The sequence below is a fragment of the Aspergillus sydowii genome (assembly GCF_001890705.1).
Source record: "Aspergillus sydowii CBS 593.65 unplaced genomic scaffold ASPSYscaffold_1, whole genome shotgun sequence".
In the NCBI taxonomy this organism is placed as follows: Eukaryota; Fungi; Ascomycota; class Eurotiomycetes; order Eurotiales; family Aspergillaceae; genus Aspergillus; species Aspergillus sydowii.
This window is the reverse complement of record NW_024467859.1, coordinates 3,334,918-3,358,460: the sequence shown is the minus strand read 5'-3', so window position 1 is coordinate 3,358,460 and position 23,543 is coordinate 3,334,918. Positions and strand designations below refer to the sequence as shown.

General features: G+C 48.6%; 9 protein-coding genes and 2 non-coding genes across 11 annotated transcripts; 2 read left to right on the top strand and 9 right to left on the bottom strand.

Annotated features, from left to right (window-relative positions):
* Nucleotides 1–831: 831 nt before the first annotated feature.
* On the bottom strand, nt 832–2,391 carry ASPSYDRAFT_54017 (uncharacterized protein; the record flags this gene model as incomplete). Its single annotated transcript, XM_040848781.1, has 1 exon — nt 832–2,391. The coding sequence occupies one exon, from the start codon at nt 2,389–2,391 to the stop codon at nt 832–834; it is 1,560 nt and encodes a 519-aa protein (XP_040708334.1).
* Nucleotides 2,392–3,357: 966 nt separating this feature from the next.
* ASPSYDRAFT_138533 (alternative oxidase) lies at nt 3,358–4,553 on the bottom strand (the record flags this gene model as incomplete). The annotated part of the gene is made up of 3 exons (XM_040840852.1): nt 3,358–3,868; nt 3,936–4,226; nt 4,291–4,553. The coding sequence occupies 3 exons, from the start codon at nt 4,551–4,553 to the stop codon at nt 3,358–3,360; spliced, it is 1,065 nt and encodes a 354-aa protein (XP_040708333.1).
* Nucleotides 4,554–5,477: 924 nt separating this feature from the next.
* ASPSYDRAFT_26522 (acylphosphatase) lies at nt 5,478–6,073 on the bottom strand (the record flags this gene model as incomplete). Its single annotated transcript, XM_040844292.1, has 5 exons — nt 5,478–5,654; nt 5,757–5,826; nt 5,882–5,894; nt 5,958–5,988; nt 6,059–6,073. 5 exons carry the CDS (start codon nt 6,071–6,073, stop codon nt 5,478–5,480), a joined length of 306 nt encoding a protein of 101 aa, XP_040708332.1.
* Nucleotides 6,074–6,502: 429 nt separating this feature from the next.
* Nucleotides 6,503–6,569, bottom strand: ASPSYDRAFT_t12. The gene has a single exon. It is a non-coding gene; the product is annotated as a tRNA-Arg (tRNA).
* A 3-nt stretch (nt 6,570–6,572) lies between these two features.
* Nucleotides 6,573–6,638, bottom strand: ASPSYDRAFT_t11. The gene has a single exon. It is a non-coding gene; the product is annotated as a tRNA-OTHER (tRNA).
* A 1,758-nt stretch (nt 6,639–8,396) lies between these two features.
* Nucleotides 8,397–10,839, top strand: ASPSYDRAFT_39257 (putative glycerol:H+ symporter (Gup1)). The gene is made up of 4 exons (XM_040845859.1): nt 8,397–8,724; nt 8,776–8,843; nt 8,907–9,482; nt 9,532–10,839. The coding sequence occupies exons 1-4, from the start codon at nt 8,460–8,462 to the stop codon at nt 10,531–10,533; spliced, it is 1,911 nt and encodes a 636-aa protein (XP_040708331.1). The 5' UTR covers nt 8,397–8,459; the 3' UTR covers nt 10,534–10,839.
* A 102-nt stretch (nt 10,840–10,941) lies between these two features.
* On the bottom strand, nt 10,942–11,751 carry ASPSYDRAFT_39256 (putative HIT finger domain protein). The gene has a single exon (XM_040845858.1). It carries the CDS (start codon nt 11,721–11,723, stop codon nt 11,436–11,438), a length of 288 nt encoding a protein of 95 aa, XP_040708330.1. The 5' UTR covers nt 11,724–11,751; the 3' UTR covers nt 10,942–11,435.
* A 203-nt stretch (nt 11,752–11,954) lies between these two features.
* On the bottom strand, nt 11,955–12,693 carry ASPSYDRAFT_39255 (uncharacterized protein). Its single transcript, XM_040845857.1, has 3 exons — nt 12,571–12,693; nt 12,382–12,487; nt 11,955–12,312 (listed from the first exon to the last, which is right to left on the bottom strand). Exons 1-3 carry the CDS (start codon nt 12,627–12,629, stop codon nt 12,229–12,231), a joined length of 249 nt encoding a protein of 82 aa, XP_040708329.1. The 5' UTR covers nt 12,630–12,693; the 3' UTR covers nt 11,955–12,228.
* Nucleotides 12,694–12,919: 226 nt separating this feature from the next.
* ASPSYDRAFT_39254 (cellular morphogenesis regulator DopA) lies at nt 12,920–18,940 on the bottom strand. Its single transcript, XM_040845856.1, has 5 exons — nt 18,724–18,940; nt 16,127–18,647; nt 15,833–16,062; nt 14,313–15,781; nt 12,920–14,262 (listed from the first exon to the last, which is right to left on the bottom strand). Exons 1-5 carry the CDS (start codon nt 18,812–18,814, stop codon nt 13,000–13,002), a joined length of 5,574 nt encoding a protein of 1,857 aa, XP_040708328.1. The 5' UTR covers nt 18,815–18,940; the 3' UTR covers nt 12,920–12,999.
* A 298-nt stretch (nt 18,941–19,238) lies between these two features.
* On the top strand, nt 19,239–21,377 carry ASPSYDRAFT_84524 (guanine nucleotide exchange factor MON1; the record flags this gene model as incomplete). The annotated part of the gene is made up of 5 exons (XM_040851363.1): nt 19,239–19,854; nt 19,913–20,775; nt 20,846–21,027; nt 21,079–21,313; nt 21,369–21,377. 5 exons carry the CDS (start codon nt 19,239–19,241, stop codon nt 21,375–21,377), a joined length of 1,905 nt encoding a protein of 634 aa, XP_040708327.1.
* A 279-nt stretch (nt 21,378–21,656) lies between these two features.
* On the bottom strand, nt 21,657–23,501 carry ASPSYDRAFT_84523 (proline iminopeptidase; the record flags this gene model as incomplete). Its single annotated transcript, XM_040851362.1, has 9 exons — nt 21,657–21,968; nt 22,027–22,123; nt 22,188–22,326; nt 22,386–22,409; nt 22,462–22,626; nt 22,675–22,760; nt 22,828–23,072; nt 23,159–23,400; nt 23,459–23,501. 9 exons carry the CDS (start codon nt 23,499–23,501, stop codon nt 21,657–21,659), a joined length of 1,353 nt encoding a protein of 450 aa, XP_040708326.1.
* Nucleotides 23,502–23,543: the final 42 nt, after the last annotated feature.

Below are 23,543 nucleotides of genomic sequence, written 5' to 3'. Positions count from 1 at the left end.
CTGGCCCTTATAAGAATGTTTGCTGCGTTTGGACTTTGGAGTGAGGCAGTGAACACGAGTGGGGTGACAAGAGGATGAGCTGTTTTTTTCTTCTGAACTGAGAGGACCGGGCTACATGGTAGGTAGTCTACTCAAAGTCTGAATCAAAGGCGGGAGTTGCAGGAGAGGACAATCGAAGAAAGGGAAGAAACGGAGGCAGCGCCGTTATTGTCCTTTAATTACAATTTCCCTTACAGTTCTTCACTTGCTACTGATCGCCACCCCCAAATGTCCCGATTCCAATAGTAACTTCCTAGGGTCCGTTTAAGGGGAGCTGGCCGAGGCTCCTTTATTTGCTCATGCTCCCTCTCTCCTTGTCTCCTTCGCTGCTCGGATTTGTAGTATTTTACTTCTTCGTTCGCTATCAAGGGAGTATTGTGTAGTCAGGGTGCATTCCTCGGTAGCGCAGAACCGAGCATTCCTCTCCCATGGAACCGCCCTGTCTTTCCCAGAGGCCCCTGCGCGTCATTCTAAATATTGAATCTGTTGGATTCAGTAGAAGAGAAAAACGCCCAAACGAACGCCACAAATGTACATGTCTAATCTGGCCAATCATCGAGAGGCGCAATGCAGCAGAATACAAGGGTGCATATGAAGACAAACACTGAACTCTCGTCGCAAACTGTCATCGGCGAGTAAGGGGTATCAAATACAGGCAGCGTGGACTGCAAACAAACGTCGTCCTGAGTCAAAATAATACGTGGTCCCAATGATCACGTTCCGAGATCTGTTCTTCCGTCCGTCCAAGGTATGTTGGCTCTGTCCAAGCACATCATGACAGGCATAGAGGAACTATCGTTTCTTGCTCACAAGCAATCCATCGGCACTGGCTGCAGTCGCCCGTCTTCTTAACACTCGCAAGTCCTGTGAGAGTTCTTGCCTGACAGATTTACACCAAGCGGCGACTGCTTTGTCGAATTGGTGCCACGTCTCGTCGCTGTTGCCGTTGACAACACCCATCACGTCCAATCCCAGCTTTGTCTCCCATCGGATCTCGGCTGCCTTTATCCAAAATCGAAGGTTGTCTGCACGTCGATAAGGCTTGGCGATATCTTCATGGAAGGTTTTGATCTCGCCAAACGGCCGCTTAGACTTTTTGACGGCTATGTTGTGGATCCGAATTAAGTCGCGACCATCACGGAGTCGCTCAAGCATGGGTGATGGCAGTGAGCCATTCTCAGGCTCCGGCCAGGCTGGCAGCGGTGAGTCCGGACCCGTCAGGCTAGCTAGGAATGCCTCCTCTCGCTGTCGTTCGCGACCTGTCCAATCTCCCTCGATCCAATCCCAAGTGGCGCGCTCCTTAACTTCCGCTTCTTCAAGCCTTGCCTCTTGTCCGAGCATGTCACGCACATCGGACATCCAGTCTAGGACAGCCTTCTGCTCATCCTCCCGGAGCCCGCCTGCAAAATTGCGCCCAGCCCATCGCTTCAGAACCTCCAACACATTGAACAAATCCTGCCTGATCTCGCGTTCGCTTCGTATCGATGATAGACGTTCCGGATACTCGTGGGTGGTATAGTATATTTTTGCTGCGCGAATTGCGAGCGTCACGACATCCAGAATTCGCATGCCCTGAATCTCATCCCATGTTTCACGAGCTGCAGCCAAATCCGCTTGGCCTTGTGAGTTTTCATCCGAGTCTGTATTGCCTTCTGGCGAGATGTCGATCCGTGGAGGAAGCATTTCTGGGGAAGGCCGATCCTGGGATACCGTATCGATTTCTTGCTGTGCTTTCCATATCGCATTCAAAAGATCCCTCCGCAGCTGTAGCAGGTCTGGAGGAGGTGGAATATAGTGCGTCTTAATGCTATAGGTGCTAACGGTAGGAGGAAGCATCACCTCCTCGCCGGGTTCGAGATCGTCATACACATCTTCCCCTGGATCCGTGTGTTCTTCTTCCGTCGGGCTCGTGGTGAAATCGTCCGTGAAGCGAGCATTTGGGGTGAGGAGTAAATGCGGGAACTCTTCCGTGTTCTTCTTCTTCTTTTTATATTCGCGCGTATTCCCGCCCTTGCCGTCCAGCAAACCAGTTCGAGCAAAATAATATTGGAGGTGGGCAATGCTTCCCAAACTCATCACGCTCTCCCGGTTTTTTGCGGAGGCGGCAAACTCCGCCCCCTGAGGACGGATATACCCCCGTCTCCGTGTGGAGACCGACACCGATGATCTGGCATCACCGGAAGCGCCGGAGGATGTTGACAGTGATGAGACCGTAGAGAATGTAGAGAACGTACGGGATGTATGGTCTGGCGACGGGCACGACGATATTGCGGGTGTTGGAGAGACGGAGGGAGAGGGCGAAGAGGCTCGGACTGGAGGGGCTGTAGCGTCAAACTCGACTGGGTCCTCCATTGCCACGCAGATTAGACGCCGTTTCTTGGTTCATACGAATATGGTAGCAGGCGCTGGGCAGGTAAGAGTACGTGTGAGGCTAGTTATAGATATTGCGAGGCAACGAAAGGAGGAGAGGCCAGGTGGTCAACGGGCGGAGAAATGACAGTTAACGGAAGTAGAAAAGAACGATTCCTCGGCAGAAGAAGAACAAAATTGGCGATCGTGACCGATCTGCAGGCGAGAACAGACTGAGACGTTCGACAGGGGGTTCTTGGGCTTCTTTTTCGGCACTAAAAGGGGAAGCGGGTCAAGATGGTCAACTATTCGATGGTAGCGCCTGTGCTTTTCAACGTCGCCAGCATGATCACCACATCTTTCAGACCCTCAAAGAACTGTGGAGGCAAGAGTGCAGTAAATGAAGTTTTCAGTCGTCGGCATTTCAAGTGTTTTTGCTTCTTCAACCTGTCTTTTTGTTCACCCGATGTAGCCCCTGACGGAGGATATGCCGTGCAATTTGCGCAAGTGGGATCCCCCATCCCACTACGCAAGGCTTCCATATGAACACCTCATTGCGCCGCGCATACTGCCCCAACCTTGTTGACACAATTGGCCTGCATTAGTGGACTTACGCCGAGCTGTCAAGCTGCCAACACGGACACGGACGTGTGAGAATTTGACGGTGTGGGAAACTCAAGACAAGAGTGCTGGTCACAGGCAGAGGCCCAGCGGATACTGTTCGTCCCAATCGGGTCTAGCGCTCTCGCTCCATGACTCGATCTCATCACCGACAGCAGCGGGACCAACTACTTTTTCAATTCATGGATTGTTCCAAAACCTAAGTCTGTCTAGTAGAGAGGGGAGACATTATTTGCTATGTTAGTCTATAATCTAATCCAAGTTGCGCCGTCTTGACCAGTGAATGCAAAATGCCCATCAGTTCCCGCGAATAATACTCCGACATAAAAACGACAACGTCAAGAACTTTTAAACGACTTCATCTCTTTCCCACCCAGTGGTCTTCAGGTCCGAAATGCCTTTTCCCGGATGCGACTTTGCTGGGTCCTTCCATTTGACTGAGTAAGGGTTGGGATCGGCCGCTTGCTTCAAATTTCCAAGCGTGTGGTTGACCTCGCGATGCTTGGCCTCGTCTGCTCGGATGTATAACAACAGGTCCTTCATGGTCCGGTTGCTTTCGGGCATCTTCCAATATTGTATTGCGATTTGGGGCGCCTCCAGCGCCTCCCAACCCGGTAGTCTACCAGCTTCGAGATCTTTGATGGCTCGAGTGTAGGTGAGGACGGCTTCTTCCTCGAGATATCCGACGAAACGATGGCAGGTCTGTGGCGAAACGAGGTACGAAAGGAAGAAGCCGTTGAAAAACACTCCCTGGGCCCCAAGCACCATTAGGCGCATGAACCATCCAGGTTCGGCCATTTTTAGGAAAGTAAGCAGATGCATCCGCTCGTTGTATGCCTCTTCCAGCAAGGTCTCGATCCTATATATCATGTTAGCCATATGTTGGCCGCCATGGAAGCTCGAAGCGCTATAACGATTTTACATACCATCCATTATCCCGCTTCATGCGCCGAAGACTTCTTAGGTGCCTTAGCATGCCCCCAACCATTCCCGGCACACCGGCAACACTCTCCAAGAAGACGAATCTCGTCAACCACTTCTGTTCCGTCATTCTAAACTTCATTTCGTGTTCTTTGCCTGGGGTAGGGTGTTTGTAGCCTGTGACCAGGTCCATCCCCCATCGCAGCACCCGGACACTGCCAAGTGCAACCCAATCGGACCAGTTCTTTGCTTCTCGGTGGCCGACGGTGACTCTATGCATTTCTTCTTCGGTATAGCTGTTTCGCTGTTAGTCTCTTTTCCATTAATTTGCACGAAGGGGGGTTTGGGGTGGAAGCATACACAGGGTGTACCCAGGCCGTCTCTACCTCTGTGATCTTTGGTGCATCAGGAGGAGGAAAGTAATCCTTGATCTGTGTTCGTGGCGTAGATGATATGTATCGTTTTGTAGTCGGTTGCTGATAGTATTTATTGGCGGACCATTGACCAGTGCATCGAAGTCCAGTGGTAGCCATTTGCTTTGTATATGTTCGTACAGCGAACTGTAGATAGTGTTTTGGTAAGGCTGCCATCCTGATGGGCGCCGTTGTCGATAACGAATTCATGAGGTTGGATATTGGATGTATCGGAGGTATCAGATTGAGTGTTTGCTGTCAAAATATTCCAATTTGCAGTTGCTTATGAGTAAGGAGTAACTCGACCTAACCAGGGCCCTTGGTATTTATATCTACATTTGCCTAAGCATAAGCGGCAACAGAAAGACTCAACGAAAAACATTGTCAGGCAAAAGTCGGAACCAAGCCTACGCATACAGTCACACGGGCCGTAAACCCCGATTCCATTCACCGAAGAAAGAATTCATTTCTGGATCACGGCCATATCGCAGGGTGGCTGAGAAGAAAGGCGTTGGCAAATCCCGGATCCCGTTCTGGAACTGTCCTGCTGGGCCCGATCCGTTTGTTTCCCAGGGACAACTCAGGGCAACTCTGTATCTAAGCCTTACCAGCTATTACCAAGCGGTTTACCCAGTCCAGCTCCAGATCAGTAGCAGAATGTTATTTGGATTCACGTCTGGGTAATCACGAATTGCAGAAATAAATACAGCAAAAGTGGAATCAGTTCACACTTGCTTCCCATTGATTTTATGCTGCGATGGGAATATTGCTTGTTGGGATGTAAGATGAGGATATGTCACTCTGATACGGAAAGAAAAGTATTTTTGAAATGTCGACCCGCCATGTGACCACGGACAAAGCCGGGACTATTTCCGCTGACTCACGGTAAGCCGAGAATAAATCGGGATTTGAATAGTTATAGCCTATCGAGGAATGACGTCAGCGGAGATACTTCCAACTCTCGAAGCTGTCAGGAAACATTCAGTTTCAGATTTTGTATTAAAGCCGCTAGGATTGGTTGAAGCACTGATATATCGGCAGATAAAATACTGGAAACTGTTTTGTGAGGAGGCTTTTAGGTGGGAAGGATCTGTTCTTCGAAGATAGACAGCCTAACTGTACATTATTCAAGCATCAAAGATTTTCAAATACAGACGCCGACGTCTTTTTGAGCCCAAATTGGACATCCTCCTCTTTCGAGTCCAAATTTTTCTGCTCCAGTTTGACCACGTGTGCTAATCGCGGACCACTGTTGATGTCCTTGAGGAACTTTTGTAAGGTTTCTTCGGGACCTTGCGCTTCGCCCTCAACCTGCGTATGGAATTAGAGACATGGATAACGCGAGTAAAAGGTTAAGAAATGGTATTGTTTAGAATTTGAGCTTGCAACCAGAACCAAAGGAGGGATGCCTACTCTTCCGCAGTCTGTATTTTTGACCCAACCTTTTAGGCCGTATTCGGTAGCACGCTTGAGGGTGAAGTCACTGGTGACATGGTATGGTTAGAGAAAATTAGACTGTAAGAATAGGCTGTCCTTACCGGAAGCCGACACCTAGGCATTCACTTGTTAAACAATTGCCACATAGGGATATACAGATGGGCTGCAATAACCTACCTTGCACGGTGCCATGGACTTTAAATGCGATCTGAGAAAGCGTTAGTAGGACTTATCAAGGAACTCGGTGCAAAATAACTATGCCAAGTGACTAGAATTACCCTTTGTGTTGCCATTTTATTTGCTGTTGTACTGGTTGGTAGGATGAGTGTTGTTCATCTTGCAGGCCGGGCACAAGGCATGCGACCGGAATAAGTCTAGCGCGAGGAGATCCGCTGCGGGGTTTCGATGATTAGCGCTAGGAGGAAACCATATAAAGCTGGCCAACTTCCCGGGCAGTTGTCGAGAATGCTCTATATTTTATTATCTCCGCTCGCTTATTTATGACAAAACTCCTCGCCATGCTGCTTTTTGTCAAAATGCGTGGTTATAGCGCAACCTCTTATCAGTCTTTATCAGCATGTTGCCATTAGTTATTCGTTACCGATTTGACCTAGGTAAGTATAATGAGATCTTTGCTGAGATATAGCAGCTAATTCTGACAGAAACTGCTCATTGTGGGTGATAAGAATGTGCGATGTGCGGCTAAGAGGGGAAAAAAAAATTCCCTGGGCTAGGATTCGAACCTAGATCTGCCGTCGCCCGACTGTGTTACCTTTACACCACCCCGAGTGGTCCCGGGGCTGGGATTTGAACCCAGATAGTCGCCGCGGCCATATGTTACCATTACACCACCCGGGGCTTTGTGAGAATATGAGGTTTCAGCTGGTTAAGTCTGAGATTTAACTGAAGCATACCCAAAAAAATAAGGCAACTTGGCAAGCACCTGGAAGGAGAGCCCTCGAAAGCGGCTCTCAATCTCGCGTATTTACCTAATAGCTGTAACATACAACTGTAATTCTACTAGATGGCTCTAAGACGTGTTAAGCATAAAGCCCTTAGATCGACGCATCTTATAGCTTAACTCCATCGAAGTGGCCTATGTATAGTGCGGCTCTGGTGATTCTGGTGCCTTGCGTTTACATAAATGGGATAGCGGCTGCTCGGGCCGCTGCTTGGCGCTACAAGTGGGACCTGTGGGTCGATTCTGTGCGCGAGTGGAGCCGCATGTTGGCAGCCATGCGCTCAACTACTACACTGTACATCGAAAATCCTGGAAGGTGCTTGTCGCAGCTGCTTAGCTACAGATGGTTAATGTGTATTGAGGAGAAGAGTAGCTCTATATTGGGAAAGAATGGAGCTCTGAGCAGCGGAGAACCAGGCAAGCGCAACGCAGCCATATGGACTCGAACTGACAATCAGACCAAGTGCCCGGACTCATAAAGTACGGAGTACATAATTACTTAGCACATAGGCAGTGGCAGATATAAGTCCATCATTGGCCGGTGAATATGACATATTTCTAATTTATAGGGGTTTCTTCCCTCTATAGCAATAATCAAGACTCAATGGTCCCGATTTTGCAATAGGACATTCAAATTGTTAATGCTATACTGCACTCAGCGAATACTAATGACAGAGATTGTTTGTGCTTCCTTATAGTTAAACACTGACTATCTCTGAAAGCTATCAATGCTGATATAAACAACAATATTCGCATTCTGTTGGCGGCATTGGCTTACCGGGCCAGGTTACAAACATAACACAAAGTCCTGCGCAGAAGAAACTTTCCAAGGCCATTACAGCTTTTAATTATCTGTCTTTAAAACGGACCAAAGTGAAGAAAAAAGAGAGGGAAAAGAAGGGTTCTCAGCGATAATATTATAGTGGCCCCGGAATGACAGAAGATAATGCTTATTAAACTGCAATACAAAAATCATCAACTTTACCATGTAGTCACGGATATCTAGGCCTCTGTTAGTTTGATAACTGGTATGCCATCTCTTTTCCAGAGATTCGGGTCCTTTGATAGTGCCGATTACAGTAAGCGTGAAACTAATTAGCGAAGGAATAATGGTAATGACCTGAAGGCACTATGGACTTGAAGAAGAGGCTACGTTTGAAGACTTTCGCTTCCGGAAAGTGACCTGTAGGAATACATTTACAGTTACTTAAAATTTTGGTTGACTTGGTGCTTTATTTGGCATTCAACTTGCACTTTCCATGTTGCTCATGATAGTGAGACATTTTAAGGGGCCTTTGATGGCTGACCAGTTATTGGAATATTATACGAAAAGCGTATACACTGTCGGTGCGGCTTTAAGTAGTAGCAATGCGGACTGTTCATATAAAAGGGCACAGATGGTCCACGTAGCAATTGTCTGAACGTATAATTGGGTGCATATTCAAGCGCACTATTGCTCTACTGGGTAGTAAGCCGACATTTCTGTATGAAATGTGATCTCCGCTAAAATTAGTGTAAAATCATAATTAAAAATTATAATTTGCACTGAAATGGCTGAAATCTGCTATTCGCCGTGGTTCCTGGTTTTGCTTGTCAATGTATAGAAGCTGAGTGGACCTCGGAACTTCCGCCCCTGATTTTCTCGCGCTCTCAACCTCTCCACAGTGTCCCTCAGCTCTTTCGCGTCTGGCTGTTCAGGACCAAGACATGCTGGTGCTATGATGATTCTTTCACTCCTCGCCTGGTTTCGGCGGCTTTACTCGCTTGATACTTTAGATACGCGATTCACCGTCCCCGCCAACACTCCTATCAAGGTTGCCGCTGAGGACACGCGATCCGGCCCTGCGAAAGATGCCCGCTCCAACGCCGTCGCCAGTGGCGCCTCCCCTTCGAAATGGGGTACTCTCGAATTTTATGTTTACTACGTTGTTTTTCTCGTAGCTGTTCCGTTGATGTTTAAGACCGTGGTTGATGTCTCACAAGGTTGGTCCTCTTGGTCTTGGAGCCAGATGCCAGCTGATACAATTGCTCTAGAATCACATCCCACCTACCCAACATACTCTCACCTGCTCTCTCAAGGCTGGATACCAGGTCGGAAAGTGGTGAGGTTTACGTGGAATATTAATAACGGGAGACGGATACTAATGCATACTGCTCGCTCCTAGGATAACTCGGACGCGCAATACTCGGGCTTCCGTGATAATATCCCCTATCTCCTCGCCCTTTTAGTCGCACACCCCTGTCTTCGCCGTCTATACGATTATTTCACTCGCACCTCGAATACAAACACCGCCAATAGTACCTCCGTTACGGCTGCGGGAGACGCACGCGCTGCACGACGCATCCGGTTCGACTATTATTTCGCCCTATTATTTATAACAGCCCTGCATGGTATATCTGCAATCAAGATCTTGGTCATTCTTTATTTGAACTACAAAATCGCCAAAGACCTTCCTCGGAAGTACGTTCCAGCCGCTACTTGGATTTTCTGCATAGGGACCCTCTTCGCCAATGAGTTCTGCGGCGGTTATCCATTTGAACGCATCGTTACCTTCTGGACTACTGCGCGGGATGGGGTTGGTCAAGATTCAACCTTGATACAATGGGCACGGAGCTTGGACGATTTTGGTGGTCTAATGCCACGTTGGGAGGTCCTTTTCAAAATCACGATCCTGCGGCTGATCAGCTTCAATATGGACTATTATTGGAGTCTTGACTTTCCCGCTACGAGTCCTATTGAAGTAAGTCTTATTCCTGCATATAGTACAATCCCTCTCTGATGGCCATAAGAAGAAACAACTCGATCCGGCAGCGCTCTCCGAGCGTGATCGGGTCAAGATTCCTGCCGAACAGTCCGCCTTCAATGGCCGCAACTATGTCGCTTATATCCTCTATTCACCCTTGTACCTAACAGGGCCCATCGTGACCTTCAACGACTATATATCGCAGCAAAAATATGCGCCGCAGTCTCTAACCAAAGCCCGCACAATTGCTTATGGAACTCGCTTCTTCTTAACTCTGCTCTCAATGGAGTTTATCCTACATTTCATCTATGCGGTAGCAATTTCCAACTCTTCGCCAAATTGGTCTCTCTACACTCCAGGGCAACTCAGCATGCTGGCATTCTTTAACCTACACATCATCTGGCTGAAGCTTCTCATCCCGTGGCGTTTCTTCCGCCTCTGGGCTCTTCTTGACGGGATCGACCCTCCGGAAAATATGGTCCGCTGTGTTTCAAACAACTACTCTGCCTTTGCCTTCTGGCGCGGCTGGCACCGTTCCCTCAACCGCTGGGTCGTTCGTTATCTCTATGTCCCTCTGGGTGGTGGAAATAACCGCTCAGCGCCAGCAAGCGGCGGGAAACCACATTCATCCCTCTTCTCGAAAGCACGCCAGATATTCAACTTCCTCGTCGTATTTACTTTTATAGCTCTTTGGCACGATATCAACCTCCGGCTTCTGATGTGGGGATGGCTTATCACGCTCTTTGTCTTGCCTGAGGTCATTGGTACCCTCCTATTCCCTCCTAACCGATGGCGCTCCCGGCCGAATACGTACCGCGTTATCTGCGGTATTGGAGCGGTAGGCAATGTCCTCATGATGATGATCGCGAATCTAGTCGGTTTCGCTTTAGGCGTGGATGGGATCAAAGGCCTTTTGTCTGAGTTGTTGGGGAGTTATGCTGGCTTGGTGTATCTCGTCTCGGCATGCTGTGCGTTATTCGTTGGCGTACAGGTCATGTTCGAAATCCGGGAGGAGGAATTACGAGCTGGTATACGGATGAAGTGCTGATGTTTCTCGAGCCTAAGAGTAAAGATGATTTCAAATATACATATAATGTACAGATTCTCTGGTTTTATATTATTATTATGAATAATATAGATTGGGTATATTAGAGTCTTCAATGACAAAGATGCAGGTGATATGAGCGTAAAACTGCTTAGAAGAAAGCCCCACACCTTGAATCTTCATGCGTTTTATAACAGTCACCTCCGCAAGTCCGCTGATGACAATTCCGACACCGAATCTTCCCCCAGTATCCACATATGCAGCAGAACTTCCGCGTCGATTTCCCCGTCAGCGGGGGTCCCGCGCGTGACGCATTATATGTGAGGGGTGGTTCGGAAAGGAGGGCGCGCATTATGCGCTCTGACGGTGCAGAAGGGATGTATGATTTCAGAAGGGGATCGTTATCGTATTGGGATTTTATAAGGTGTGCGCCTTGATCTTGGTCTTGGTCTTGGTCTTGGTGGTCTTTTCTATCTTGTTCTGTTAGGGTTTGAGGCGTGGATTCGGGTTCGATAGGAGTCTTCTCTGATCGTTTCTTGGATGTGTCTTTTTTTGCGCGAGACGCGGAAGTATCTGGTTTAGGCGTCGTAGCCGGTGTCGAGCTTCGTCGTGACAGCGACCCGGAAGAGGGTTTCGCGATTTTGTTTAACGGGACACGTTGCGTGGTGGTTGAGGTCGAAGTCGCTTGGGCTAGTGCAGCCTCTTCATCATCGAGATAATTCCGAAACGTCTTCTGCGACTGCAAAATACGCCGTACATTTGACGTTACTTTTGTCCTTGTTCCTATTTTCAAGCCAAAGCAATTAGCCTCCATATATACGCTCTTTTCCCGAGAACAGAGATGGAAAGCACGCAAGGTTAAACAGAGATTAGGCAAAAATGCCGCGCGTATAACTCAAGCCAGCCTACTTACCTCTCGTCGCACTCTCCCTTGGTTGAGCATCTTTCCTCGTGGGGATGGCAATCGCAACATCCCTATGGTTCTCTCGATCAAGTTCCGCCAAATGCCTGGCGATCGCGTTGGCCTGTCGTGATGACACATCTGTGCGCGCCGGGTCTCTAATTCCGCGCTTTCGACCTGTCGTAGGAGCTATCGCGGCCTTTGCTGAGTCGAAGCCTTTATCGGCGACGTAAGTCCACCCTGGGGTGACGTGGGAGGAGGATGTATTCGGGATTACTTCGACGTGATACATTACGGGCGTGCTGGTATTAAAAATGGGGGCGGGGGAGGAGTGAGTCGTTTTGTATTTGGTAGAGGTTATTAGGCAGACATGACGTTTTATCGAGAGTGATGAAGAACTCCACGCGACTGTCCAACAACCTGAAAAGTTGTTATCGATACCTGAAATTAATGTGTTTGCATTGTTTGCATATGTCTAATGGCTCCTAGTATACGTATAGTGACCTTTGTGTAGGTAATATTAATAAGCTGTACATCTCGTTATGAAGCAATATAGATTCGACGAATAGATGAAGAGGTATTATTGTACACGATTTGCGAGACTAGCCCGGCACATTCTCGGTTATGCTAATACGCGCATATGAATAATTCCGGTATAGAGGGCATGGGAGCAGCCATGAAGAAACAGTATATGGCAATGAAGACGAAAAGCATGATAAAGCGACCTGACTCCCGCGAATAGAGAGAAAAAGTAGATACAGCCTGTACAAAATGCAATCGTAAATGCCGCAAGTACCTCATTTCTTCTTCTGCAGTTGATCTACCCGTGATTCCAGCTCGGAAATGTAAGTCTGGAGCTTCTGGGTTGCTGATTGTAGAGCCTGGTGAGAGTTAAACCTGTATACGATAAAGAAAACAAAATATGGGATGGTGTGAAGATAAAATCGTACATAAATATCCTCAGTAAGCATCTCGTTCGATACTCTGTACTCGCCCAGGATATAGTAGTAGACTGTTGCCCCCGCGAAAACAGCGCCGGAAAGGAAGCCAAATAGACTAATGAGAACCATCAGTATATGTATAAAATTATTAAGAACAATTGATCCATTAATGATTTCATTGCGTGGGGTCTGTATTACCCTCCTCGAAAAGCTCCAACGGGCTTTTTGGCAGGCAGCGCAGTCTCGGCCTCCTTCATGAAGGGGGTGCTGGAGAAGCGTCGCCGCACCGACGCGACTCGTGGCTGTGGGGTGAATGGCCGGAGCCCAGGGAGTATTCGCCGCAGATTGGAAGTCATTGTTAAGTGAATATTATTTTACGAGAAAATACAGTTGACGAAGACGTGAGTTAAAGGAGTGTTCGATGTTGGAGCTCAAGGAAGAGTGACGTTGTGCAGCCGGTTTGGTCGGCAGCCCTCGGGCGGAGCCGGCCAATCACGCGGGTCGCTCTATACAACGGGCACGGTGAGGGCCTATTCATCTACAGTTTTCAGGAAGAGAATCTAGAGAACCTTGCTAAATATGATATATAGTACATAAACTGCCAACTCTGAGTACGAATAATCGGTACTAACTAGCCATGGTACTCTCGTTGAACAAATCTGCCAGCAGATCATCGCGGCACGCCTCTAGGTTAGGATTGCTAATGCTGTAGGTGCTCTCAAATGCATGGATACTAAGCTGGTCGAAAAATGGTCGAAGCACCCTATCGACAATCTCGTCCTTCGCCGTCTCGCGTATCCAGTCCGCCGTCAGGCCTGGGTACCTTACGCCACGGTGGAGGCCAGCCACTTCCCTCGCTGGATCAGACGACGTAGACCACCGGACCCCTAGGTTGTGAGATACCTCGTCTGCGAGGGCCATCGGTTCGAATCGGTCAGGAGGATATATGGCATCAACAGTATCAGTTACATATAGCCACTCAAGCAGTTGGAAGTCGTCAGGAGCGAGAACAAGTAACGTGTCCAAAAGTTTGCAGGCCTGGAGCAGCGAATATGAACTGTATAGTTCTTGTTGGTTTCCGGTTGGAATTGCCGATATGGCTTCCTGGAGTTCGCTGTTGATAAGCGGCCAGAATTGACTGAGTGTAGTTGCTGTGCTCTTGAGGGTGAGGGCTCGAAGAACCATAAAGACTTCGGCTCTGGTCGCGGAAGATGGTGATGACGAAGCGGTGGCGCCTAAGAGATCCTCCAGCTTCTGCAGTAACGCCGGCATCTCCGTGATGAAATAATCATCACTTGCAGACAATATAATGAGGCTTATCCGACGGAGATTCAACTGTGCTTTATGGTCCGCGTCCAAACGAGCAGCAGAAGCTCCGACACCAAACATTATGCCTGCTGTGGCCGGCGGGGTAAGGCGAGACATAATTTCAGACAGCCGATCCTTATCAACCAAGACCCATTGCCGCAAAAGGTTCATCCAACCGTCCTTTACAAGGTCCAGGTGCGAGCCGAAGAATCTTGGATCATTGAAGGCCTCTGCAACGTCTTTCTTCCACACTTTTGCGGCTTGGGGGATCTTGGCAATAAGCTGGAGCAAAGTCATAAAACTGCGACTGAGATTATTGGGAAATAGTCGAGAACGTATGAAGGGGCCGATCACGTTGGTGGATATACCCGAGACTGCTGTCGTGATTCGATCTAAGTCCCCTAAGGTTGTTGAAAACGCGGGCATAGACGTGGCAAGGATGCTCATCATATCATCCGGTCCTATGTGCGGCACAGATGAATTGTCGTAATCTACCGAGCTCCGACCCAGAAGTCCTTGTTCTTGTGAAAGGCCTAGAGGTTTGCTTGTGAATATTGCAGTGAGAAGGCGCAGAAGCACATCCTGGAAATGTTAGTTTACTATCCTATATCAATGTATCGAGGATTGCATACACCCAGTTCCTTTCTCATTCGACGATCTTCGCCAAAGTTTGTGTTTTCTAACTTTGCTCCCAAAATAGCGGCGAACTCGACTAGCCTCGGGAGGATATGTCTATGGGGGAAAGGGTTGCTCAGCACATCACGGAGAAAGGTTGTGCAGTCCGCCCATATCTCGTCAAGGACGTCATCATCGAGAGATCTAGCGTAAGTTACTAGAAACCCTGCTAGTTCAGACTCCGTCAGGTTTGTCGTCATGGTTGACTTTCGGCTCGGCTCAAGCGCAGCTGGATTTGTTCGCGTATAAATAGCATTGAAAATAGCCGGCACAGCAATTTTAGGTCGAGATCCATCCAAAGTATGAAGCAGGTTGAATATGAGCGGTGACGTATCTGTGTCAGACTTAATCCACATATCTACCATTGTTTCAAGACACTCCAGTGCCTCCGCTGTGAACAGGTGCTCAAGGATCCGACGGGACCTATTTCGCATGCGCAGTGAGGTATACTGGAACGAAGCTATCGACTGCGCGTCCTGGGGGAGGCTACTCCGTTCCGCCGCACCCCACGACCAAATAGAAAAACAGAGACGCACAGCGTCCTGGAATGATAGAAGTACAGTGAGTCTGTTATTCATAGCAGCAGAGCGTGGATGATTTGAATCAGATGTGAAAACTCCCGACACCATATTCCCAAAGAAGCCATGGGTTTGATCTGGACTCTTAGCTGCTGGGATATGTACTTCTTCTATGAGAAGGCGCTCATGGGCAGCTGCAATGCACGTTTCGAAACCGGCGAGAAGGGATATAGTGGTCTGTTCCGAGCGATCCCCCGGCCAACTTTTCGTCTCCTTGAAGGTAGATTGGAGATTCATGTAAGACTGCTTGATCTCTTTGCCCAAGCAATCCACCAAGGTCAAAAGGATCTGGAAAATAGACGTAGAATATAGAGGAAGTATCTCACAAAGTAGCATCGCCCATTTATCTATGATCGCCCTAGAATTGCGGGAGCTGATACCTTTGAGAAGACAATCCAGGAGACGCTGAGGAGGCTCAGGCGATGGACCCACCACGGGTGATTTATCTGGCTTGTCACTTGTAAAGGACAAGATTGATGGGCTGGTCAATTTTTCACGGGAGCCTGCTCTTTGGTGCTTGGGTTTCGGAGGGGCCGGCGGTACATAGGCTTGGGTAAATCGAGCCTTTAAAACAGCAAGAAGAGTGTCGATTAGAGCCGCTTGAATGGCAACATCCCCACCTTCGTCAAGATTGAGTAGGAGTCGATCGACCAGGAGTGAGTCAATTCCGGATTCTACTAGTTCTTCGACGCCGGGTCCTAGTAAGAGTTGCCGCATAACCACAAGGGATATCTGCTGCAGTTTCACCTCCTCCACATTTGCAGTTGCGGAGTCCGATATGTACCCACTGACAACTTTCAGGGAAGCTTGAAATATAATGGAGTGAAGGCTGGGAGCTTCTGCATTGTCTAGTTTTGATGGTTAGGTAGGATATTCCAACGGTATTGCGGTGAACTGACCTTCTGAAGTAGACGCATCGTGCCATCTGTGATGTTGTACCATTGTTTGGGTAAGTAGCGAAACCCAGCCATTATGAGTAAGAGCACCCAATGTATTGTGTATTGTCTCGAAAAGGTAGATGCACTCGGTATAATCATCAGGAGACACGACAGTGTTCCCTTCAAAGCTCCCCAGTTTATTTCCCCGTTGTAAAACGCTCTCAAGTTTTGAGATAACCATACGGAACACCCTACATGGCGATTAAGCAACGAATAAGTGGATGGACAACAATATCCAAGGGCATTTGTACTCACTTTCCTATTGAAGGTAGATCCTGGAGCCATGCTTGAACTATTTGGGCAGACTGGGTTGAACCTTGGGATAACAAATCGAGAACCGTGAAAAGGGGACGTTCAAGCATTGAAGAATGGTAAGAGGCCGGCGATTGGGCCGAATCGTGCAAGTGTTTCGGAGGAAGTTCATATGTGTCATGGTGGCTGTGGTTCCAAAGAATGAAGTATCTGCCAGCTTCTTCCTCAGAGGAGAGTTGGTAAGATCCAGGAGCCGGTGAAGTAAACATCAAAGACGTAATCGAGGATTCAACTAAATGATCGAACCACGAGACAGAATGCAGATTCCACAGACAACGAACGGCTTCAACATGGAATTTTGGGCTTAATGGCGAAAGAAACTGCCAGAGCTGTCTCACGAGCGGCGGAATTACGTCAGAGACGTCCTCGTAGCTGATATAATAGCCCAGTTTGTGAGTGCAATACAGGTTCGTTATGGTGGATGTCATGGAGTAAATGAGCGAGAATGAGGCTGTTGATGACTCGGCCGTGGCCACCTGGATCCGGTTGTTAATGGCCACATAAAGTCGCTTATCTCGCAAGATACGCGATCTGGGAAGCTTCTTCAGTACCACTACCAGGAGTTTTAATCTTTCTGATATTGAGATATTGCCATTGCGGTCGTCAACGGCTGATATGGCCTGTTCATAAACATTTTTGATGATTAAATCCGCTAGATCCCGAGGCGCAAACGGGAGTGGTTGGGCGTCCAGACTGTTTCTGCTTTGATCATAGAAGGTATGTATCTTCCCCAAGATCGCCGACCCTGGAAGACTAAGTACTGGTTGGCCACTCGGAGCATTTTTGGAGTCCGATTTTCGAAGGAAAGCGCGCTCTGTCAGTAACCCGGTCAAGGCAGTCACTACCTTGGATAGGCCCGATGACATAGCTCGTAATTGGTCTTGAGACACTTGCGGGATAACCTCGGAAGATAACTCGCTCATTTTGACCAGAGCGGAGAGGGTCAGCAATGGAGCGTGGTTCAAAACCATATCCTCTTCATGAACATTGAAGTGATCCAATATGAAATAGGCTAGATTCAAGTTTTCCAGTATTTGGGCTGCATCTTTGGCGAGGCTTTTCGTGTCCCGGTCGACTAAATTGAGAAGCTCCGAAAATATCATACCACTTTCTACACCATCGAAAAATGATGTCGCACTGCGAAATACTTCATCGAAATTGTTTTTCGGGGCTGTCTGTTCGTATGCCTGAACGCTTTGTATGAACGGTAAAAAGACCGCGGGCACGACATGGCCGCCAACCTCCCACCGGTCCATGAGCGAAAGCGTAATCCGGAAAGGCCGCGCCCTCTCTGAAGGTACACCAACATGCCTTTGAAGCATTTGAAGCAAGCCTTTTACCAAAGGATTGAGACCAAACCGACTAAAATACTGAGAATGTGAAAGTTCTTGGCTTTCGGCGACTGGCTTAGGAGGTCCGCTGGATGTTGAGGCACGGCCTTCAAAGGATATACGATCACCCACAGGGTCAGGTCCGAGAAACCACGCCCAAAGCCTCCTATTCAAACTCATATCTCGACGAGAAACCACACCTGCCGCTGCGACAATAAGCCGTTGGAGGTCATTTTCTGTTATCCGAGATTGCAATATCGGCGAACTCAGAGGCAGATGCGTTACCAGCAGATCGAGAAAGTTGCGCTGGACCAAGACTTGCTCGTCGGTTAGTCCTGTTGCAAAACACCGAATAAGCAGGCCGGGTTCCGGCAAAATGACGGAGTCCACTGCCACCAGCATATCATGCGGCATGGCAGAAGCGTCTGTCTCACCGTCTCGACTAGGTCTCCGGTCTGTAATGCCTAGCTTGGGAAGGTATCGGTTCAAGTAAGCCAGTACGCCTAGACGCCGACTAGGACTAGTAATCGAGGCAAGAAAAAAGCATTGCCAGAAATATTGGCCGGTTGCGTTCGCCTCCGCCCCCGGCCGTTGCGTGTCCATCCGACTAGCAATCTCACGCAGGGTGTTGATTAAACGCAGTGTAGGTTCAAATTCGTCGCTTGTTTCCTCCTCCAGTCCGGGTAGTAACGATAGGATAATAGCCTTTAAAGCTGGACGTATAGCCCATGGCTCCAAATCGCACACGTATGTTTCCACCAAGGACAAAAAGAGCGGACGAACGGTAAGCGAGGCAAACGTTAATGTCGGAGCAATTCCTGGATAGTATAACGGAAGATCGTGAGAGAGTCCTTCTGGTTTAATTAAGTTGAAGATATAGGTATAGACTTCAAGCGCTTTCTGATGGACTCCCGAGGGCAAGGATGGGTTCATAGACTGCGATAGCCGCTTCGCAACTACAGCCTTCTGGGGAACGACAGGATAGTCCGGCGGATGAGACTGGAGCGCTTTAAGAAGCCTGCTCAAAAACGAGATATAATCCGCCCATTCCTGAAGGGTGTTGTCGAAAAGCGACAGGGCACGTTCAACGCTGGAAGCATATCGGCGGTAATTCTTATCCTTCTTCAGGGAACCTAAAAACATTGTATACGTCAATCTCGATAGCTCGTATAATACCTAAAGCATGGAGCTGCATTGTGGATCTCAGACCTTCTTTCCCCCGTAGCCGGGAGCGCGTCAAAGAGCTATCGGAGCTTGCGGGGGAATTGGACCTTGGAAACGAGCTCGGATCAAGGCTCATGATGCGACTGTCGGTTAATTAAAGGCACAGATACCGGTATCGCGCACTGCATCGTAGATCAGACATGTAGATCAGGCTGGAGCAGAGGAAGCATCGCGGTAGGAGAGCACGTCGAATTGAATGCAGGTGAAGCCACGCAGCCGAATCAGGCAGCCGGACGCAGGCCCGGCCACTAGGTACTGTACCGGTAAAGGTTGTCCGCCTTCCGCCAGCTTCTCCGCCCAGCACAGCTGACGTTGATCAACCGCTCCTACTCAAGCAAAGGCCGTGCTGTTCATTCCAGCATGAAAATGTGTGGCTCGTTTGTATTTTGCTCCGGTGTTTACTGCGTACGTGCGATTAGAATGTCACACTGAGCCGCTCTACCTCTTTAACAACGCAGGCTTCGCCGTCGAGTATTCCCAATGCGCCCCAGTTGGCGAGCATGGAGTCGAGAGAAAATGGTTCCTCGCAAGCCTCGTACAGCAATGACGATGCACAGCCTGGCCGGACAAATAACTCTGACGCTTCGTCGAGACAATCTACCGAACAGCACAGCTCCGACCGCAGCTCAAGCCCCGAGGGTCGGCCCCCGCCATTACCACCACGTCCAGATACGCTGAGCTTGTTAGACGATGGAGGAGCAGCTCCCGGGACACACCGACTCAATACACCAACACCGCATTCATGCTTGCAAGCTAGGGCTACTACAGCAGTATCTTTGACCGAAATTGCTCCCCAAGACAACAGCAAGGAACCATCGGCTGCTCGCCCCTTTCCTGGTACCGTCCACGCAAAGGCCAGCCTGGGTCATCTCGCAACTCCGAGGGCTGGAAGCGACACTGCTGACAGTGCAAGTATTGGGAGCTATGCGCCGTACTCTGAGGCCGGGGATGTGGAGAACATCTTCAGTGATCTCGCTTCCTCGGAGCTAGGAATGGTTCAACAGGACAGTACTGGCTTGATGCAATTCCCAGAGTTCCAAGCCGACGATGTAGAGGATGATTTTGCAAGTGAATTTGAGCCGGTCGGGGATATCAGCGAAGGGGGGGAGAATGAAGGTATTATACACCCTTATGACTACGCTCGTCTGCCACAGCTAATCAGCCAATCGGCCAGATCTGGTTCTCGAGAGATGGAAGGCGAAGCGGAAGCACTACATTATTCTCTCAGCCGCTGGTAAACCGATTTGGACGAGACATGGAGATGGTGGGCTCGTTTCCACATATGTTGGCGTCATTCAGACAATAATTTCGTCCTATGAAGACTCCAGCGACCGCCTGAATGGCTTTACTGCTGGCGACACGAAGTTCACAGTGGTTGCCAGAGGTTCCCTATACTTAGTTGCCATCAGTCGAATACTTGAAAGTGATACCCAGCTCAAGCTTCAGCTCGAAGCGTTGTATATGCAGATCCTATCCACGTTGACGCTTCCAGCTCTGAATCATCTTTTCTCCGTACGGCCATCAACAGATTTGAAGCGTCCGTTACAGGGCTCCGAGACCCTCCTCTCCACATTAGCCGACAGCTTCACAAGAGGGTCGCCATCTACATTACTTTCGGCTCTGGAATGTCTGAAAATCCGCAAATCACATCGTCAAACCATCAACAACACTCTGTTAAAAGCGAAGGTCAAAAACCTTCTTTACGGTCTAGTTGTTGCCGGTGGTCGACTTGTTAGTGTTGTCAGGCCGAAGAAACACTCGTTACACCCGGGCGACCTTCAGCTCTTGTTCAACATGATTTTCGAGGCGGAAGCCGTTAAGGCTGGTGGCGGCGAAAGCTGGATTCCAGTGTGTCTTCCTGGGTTCAATAGCAATGGCTACCTATACATGTATGTCAGTTTCCTTGATATCAGGGAGGATGTCGATACTGCGGCCGAAAACGCAGCGAGCGCAGAGGAGTCAGTTGCAATTATCTTGATAAGCACGGATAAAGAAAGCTTCTTCGAGCTACAAAGCATGAGGAATACCTTCGTGGAGGTACGTACCTAGGGGCATCCAAGCATCTCGTACCTTTAAGCAAAGCAGGATATCACTGACTTTATACTAGCAAATGGAAAAAAATGGGAGCATCAAAATCATCAAAGAAGCCATCGACAAAGGTAGACCGAACACCACCGACATTGTCCCAGGGACAGTCCTACATCATTTTGTATATAAGTCGCGCGCGAATGTACAATTCACCATGTCCTCATATGAACCAGAGTTCTCATTAACCTCCCGCCGTCGAAGGTATGAATCCCCTCTCTACTCATATTGAATCAGCCAGTTTAACTCCATTAGACTTGTTTCGACATACAATAATCTCCATGCCAGCGTTCACGCTAAGCATACCCACGTTAAGGTACACCACTGCGTCACTCAGTCATCAAGCTCCTTTGCATGGGTAACGCCTGTTTTTGAGCTCTACTGCGTTGCTGGACCGAATGCAAACAGAAATGCGCTAGCTCAGAGCGCCAGTAAAGTCGTGCAGTGGGTGCAGAAGGAAGAAGAGAGGTTGTTTATAATCGGCGGAGCGGTAAGTTGCGCTTGTAGCCAAAATTTCAATTAATTATTTACTAACGGTATTTTAGGTTTTCTGATCCCGTTAGGGTGTCCACAGTCGGTAGCCTTTTACGCATATATATATATATATATATGTGTGTGTGTGTGTGTGTGTGTGTGTGTGTGTGTGTGTGTATCAATCGAATATTGGCTAGACCATAATATAGACGTACCGTTGCGCTGTTTCCAAGGGAAGAAAGGCACCCTGAGTAGCACCTGGTAGGTACATTTCATTAGGTCAGGTTTCAACCATACGAGGATTCACCAAACAATCAAACAAATAACCGTGCAGGTGAACTACTATCTCAGTCTTCTACCTAATCTAGTGTATCGTCTCTTAGAGCAAAAAGCTGTTGGAACAGCTCATCTGACTTGCTGCGAATCGCGTTATGGTACATCACATTAGTGATGAACTGCTTAGTTCCCTTGATCTTCGCGGCCGTATTCGATGCGTGCTCGAAGTGTACATACATGTCGTCTACGTATGTGGCCGCATACACAGGAACCTCATTTTTCGCTAGCTGGGCTTCATCGTAAAGTCGTGGCCAGTCAGTTGTGCTGGCGACGATATCCGCTGCTTTTTTGATTTGCTCAAGTTCAGCATAGGAATCGAACATGTCCTTATAGATCTGTAGTTTTCGCCCTATGTGAGTGAAAAGTTTTCGCTGAGATATGGAGGCTACATACCATCTCTCCAGTGAAGAAGATTTCCGTGGCGTTGGTGTCAGTGGAAAAGACAGGGTTCGAGGACCTTAGTCTATCCGCGGACCAGTCCGAAGCTTCTCTGCTTTTTATTAGCGATTTGAACGCAGGTATCGCCAGACGCAGGTTGAGCTGAGAGCACTCACCCTTGGCAGTAAATGGACTCGTGCAGGATAGCATATATGACATTGCTGTCGAAGCCGCCAAAACTATCGATGGCCACTAGTGTAGGCTGCGTGAGGAATCCAAAAACTTCCAAATCGTTGGCGGCGCGCAGTATCAGATCTAATTGGAGTTAGCGAGAAGATGCCGCTCTCAATCTCATTCGTGGTAATTGGATATACTACCATGAACGCTATCAAGTCCACCTGTATCGTATTAGCAGTTATAATTCTATATAAAAGGGCAGTTCGCCCATACCGTGCATGCCAAACATGATACCCAGCTGCTGGATTCGTCGAGGGGTGAGAGTCCCGGATGGGATGCTGACATTGTTTTGCCTCAAGTACTCGACGATTTTCTTGACTCGATCCACGTCTTCCGGGAATTTAGCATAGTATGCTTTGTTCCTCTCTATTACCTTTTCTACTATAATTTAGCATCGAGTCACGCGAGATACTCAAGTGAACGCACCGTATGTACGGGAATAAACGGGGTCTGGTCCGTTGACAAGGGGCGGGAGTCCACCACAGATAAAAGCCTCGGCCAAACTTTCTGGACTATTCGGGCAGTTTGGTTTCAAAATCAGTGTATAATTCAGTATATCAAAAGCGGGATTCCACTTACAACATGGAGAGATAGGTTACGGCACAGAAACCGCCGAAGCTCTGACCAATGACGCTCCATTTCCGCTTTTCCTCAGGGTAATCTGTCGTGAGACACCTACGCACAGCTTCGCAATCTCTTACAATATTGTCTGCCCGAAAGTGCTTCAGATATTCGGCTTGCTTGATGGCATTACCTTGCAGGGCCAGTGTGCCTGCCGTGATAGTTGAACTAAGGCCAGTTCCACGTTGATCGAGGAATAATACCTGCTCAATATCTCAAGTCAGAGGAGTTAGTCTACCGGCCATTGGTCTTGTTTAAAGAAAAAGAATGAGGCAATCATTTGACAGACCTGATATCCTTTGTCTAATGCTGTTCCAACCCAACCATACTCTTGCGGGGGACGACAGCCCATTCCGGGGCCGCCCTGCAAATAGACAAGCCAGGGAGTGGGAGGGCTCTTTTCATCTTTTCCAGCCTCAACTGGCTTCACAAGGCGACGTACACTGCGGGCAAACAATCGCAGAGTTCCATCTCCTGGTCGGCTGTAGTTAAGGGGAACCTCAAAGAACAGCTCTGCGACCCTGAACTTCCCTACGGCAGTGTTAACAGTCTCCACACAACAACGCTGTTGGCGAAATAAAAAGCTTACCTGGAATATTATGCAGTCGTCGGTCAATAAGTTTCGCGGCCATGGTGGATGAGAGCTGCCTAAGCCCTGGGGAGCACAAAAAAGG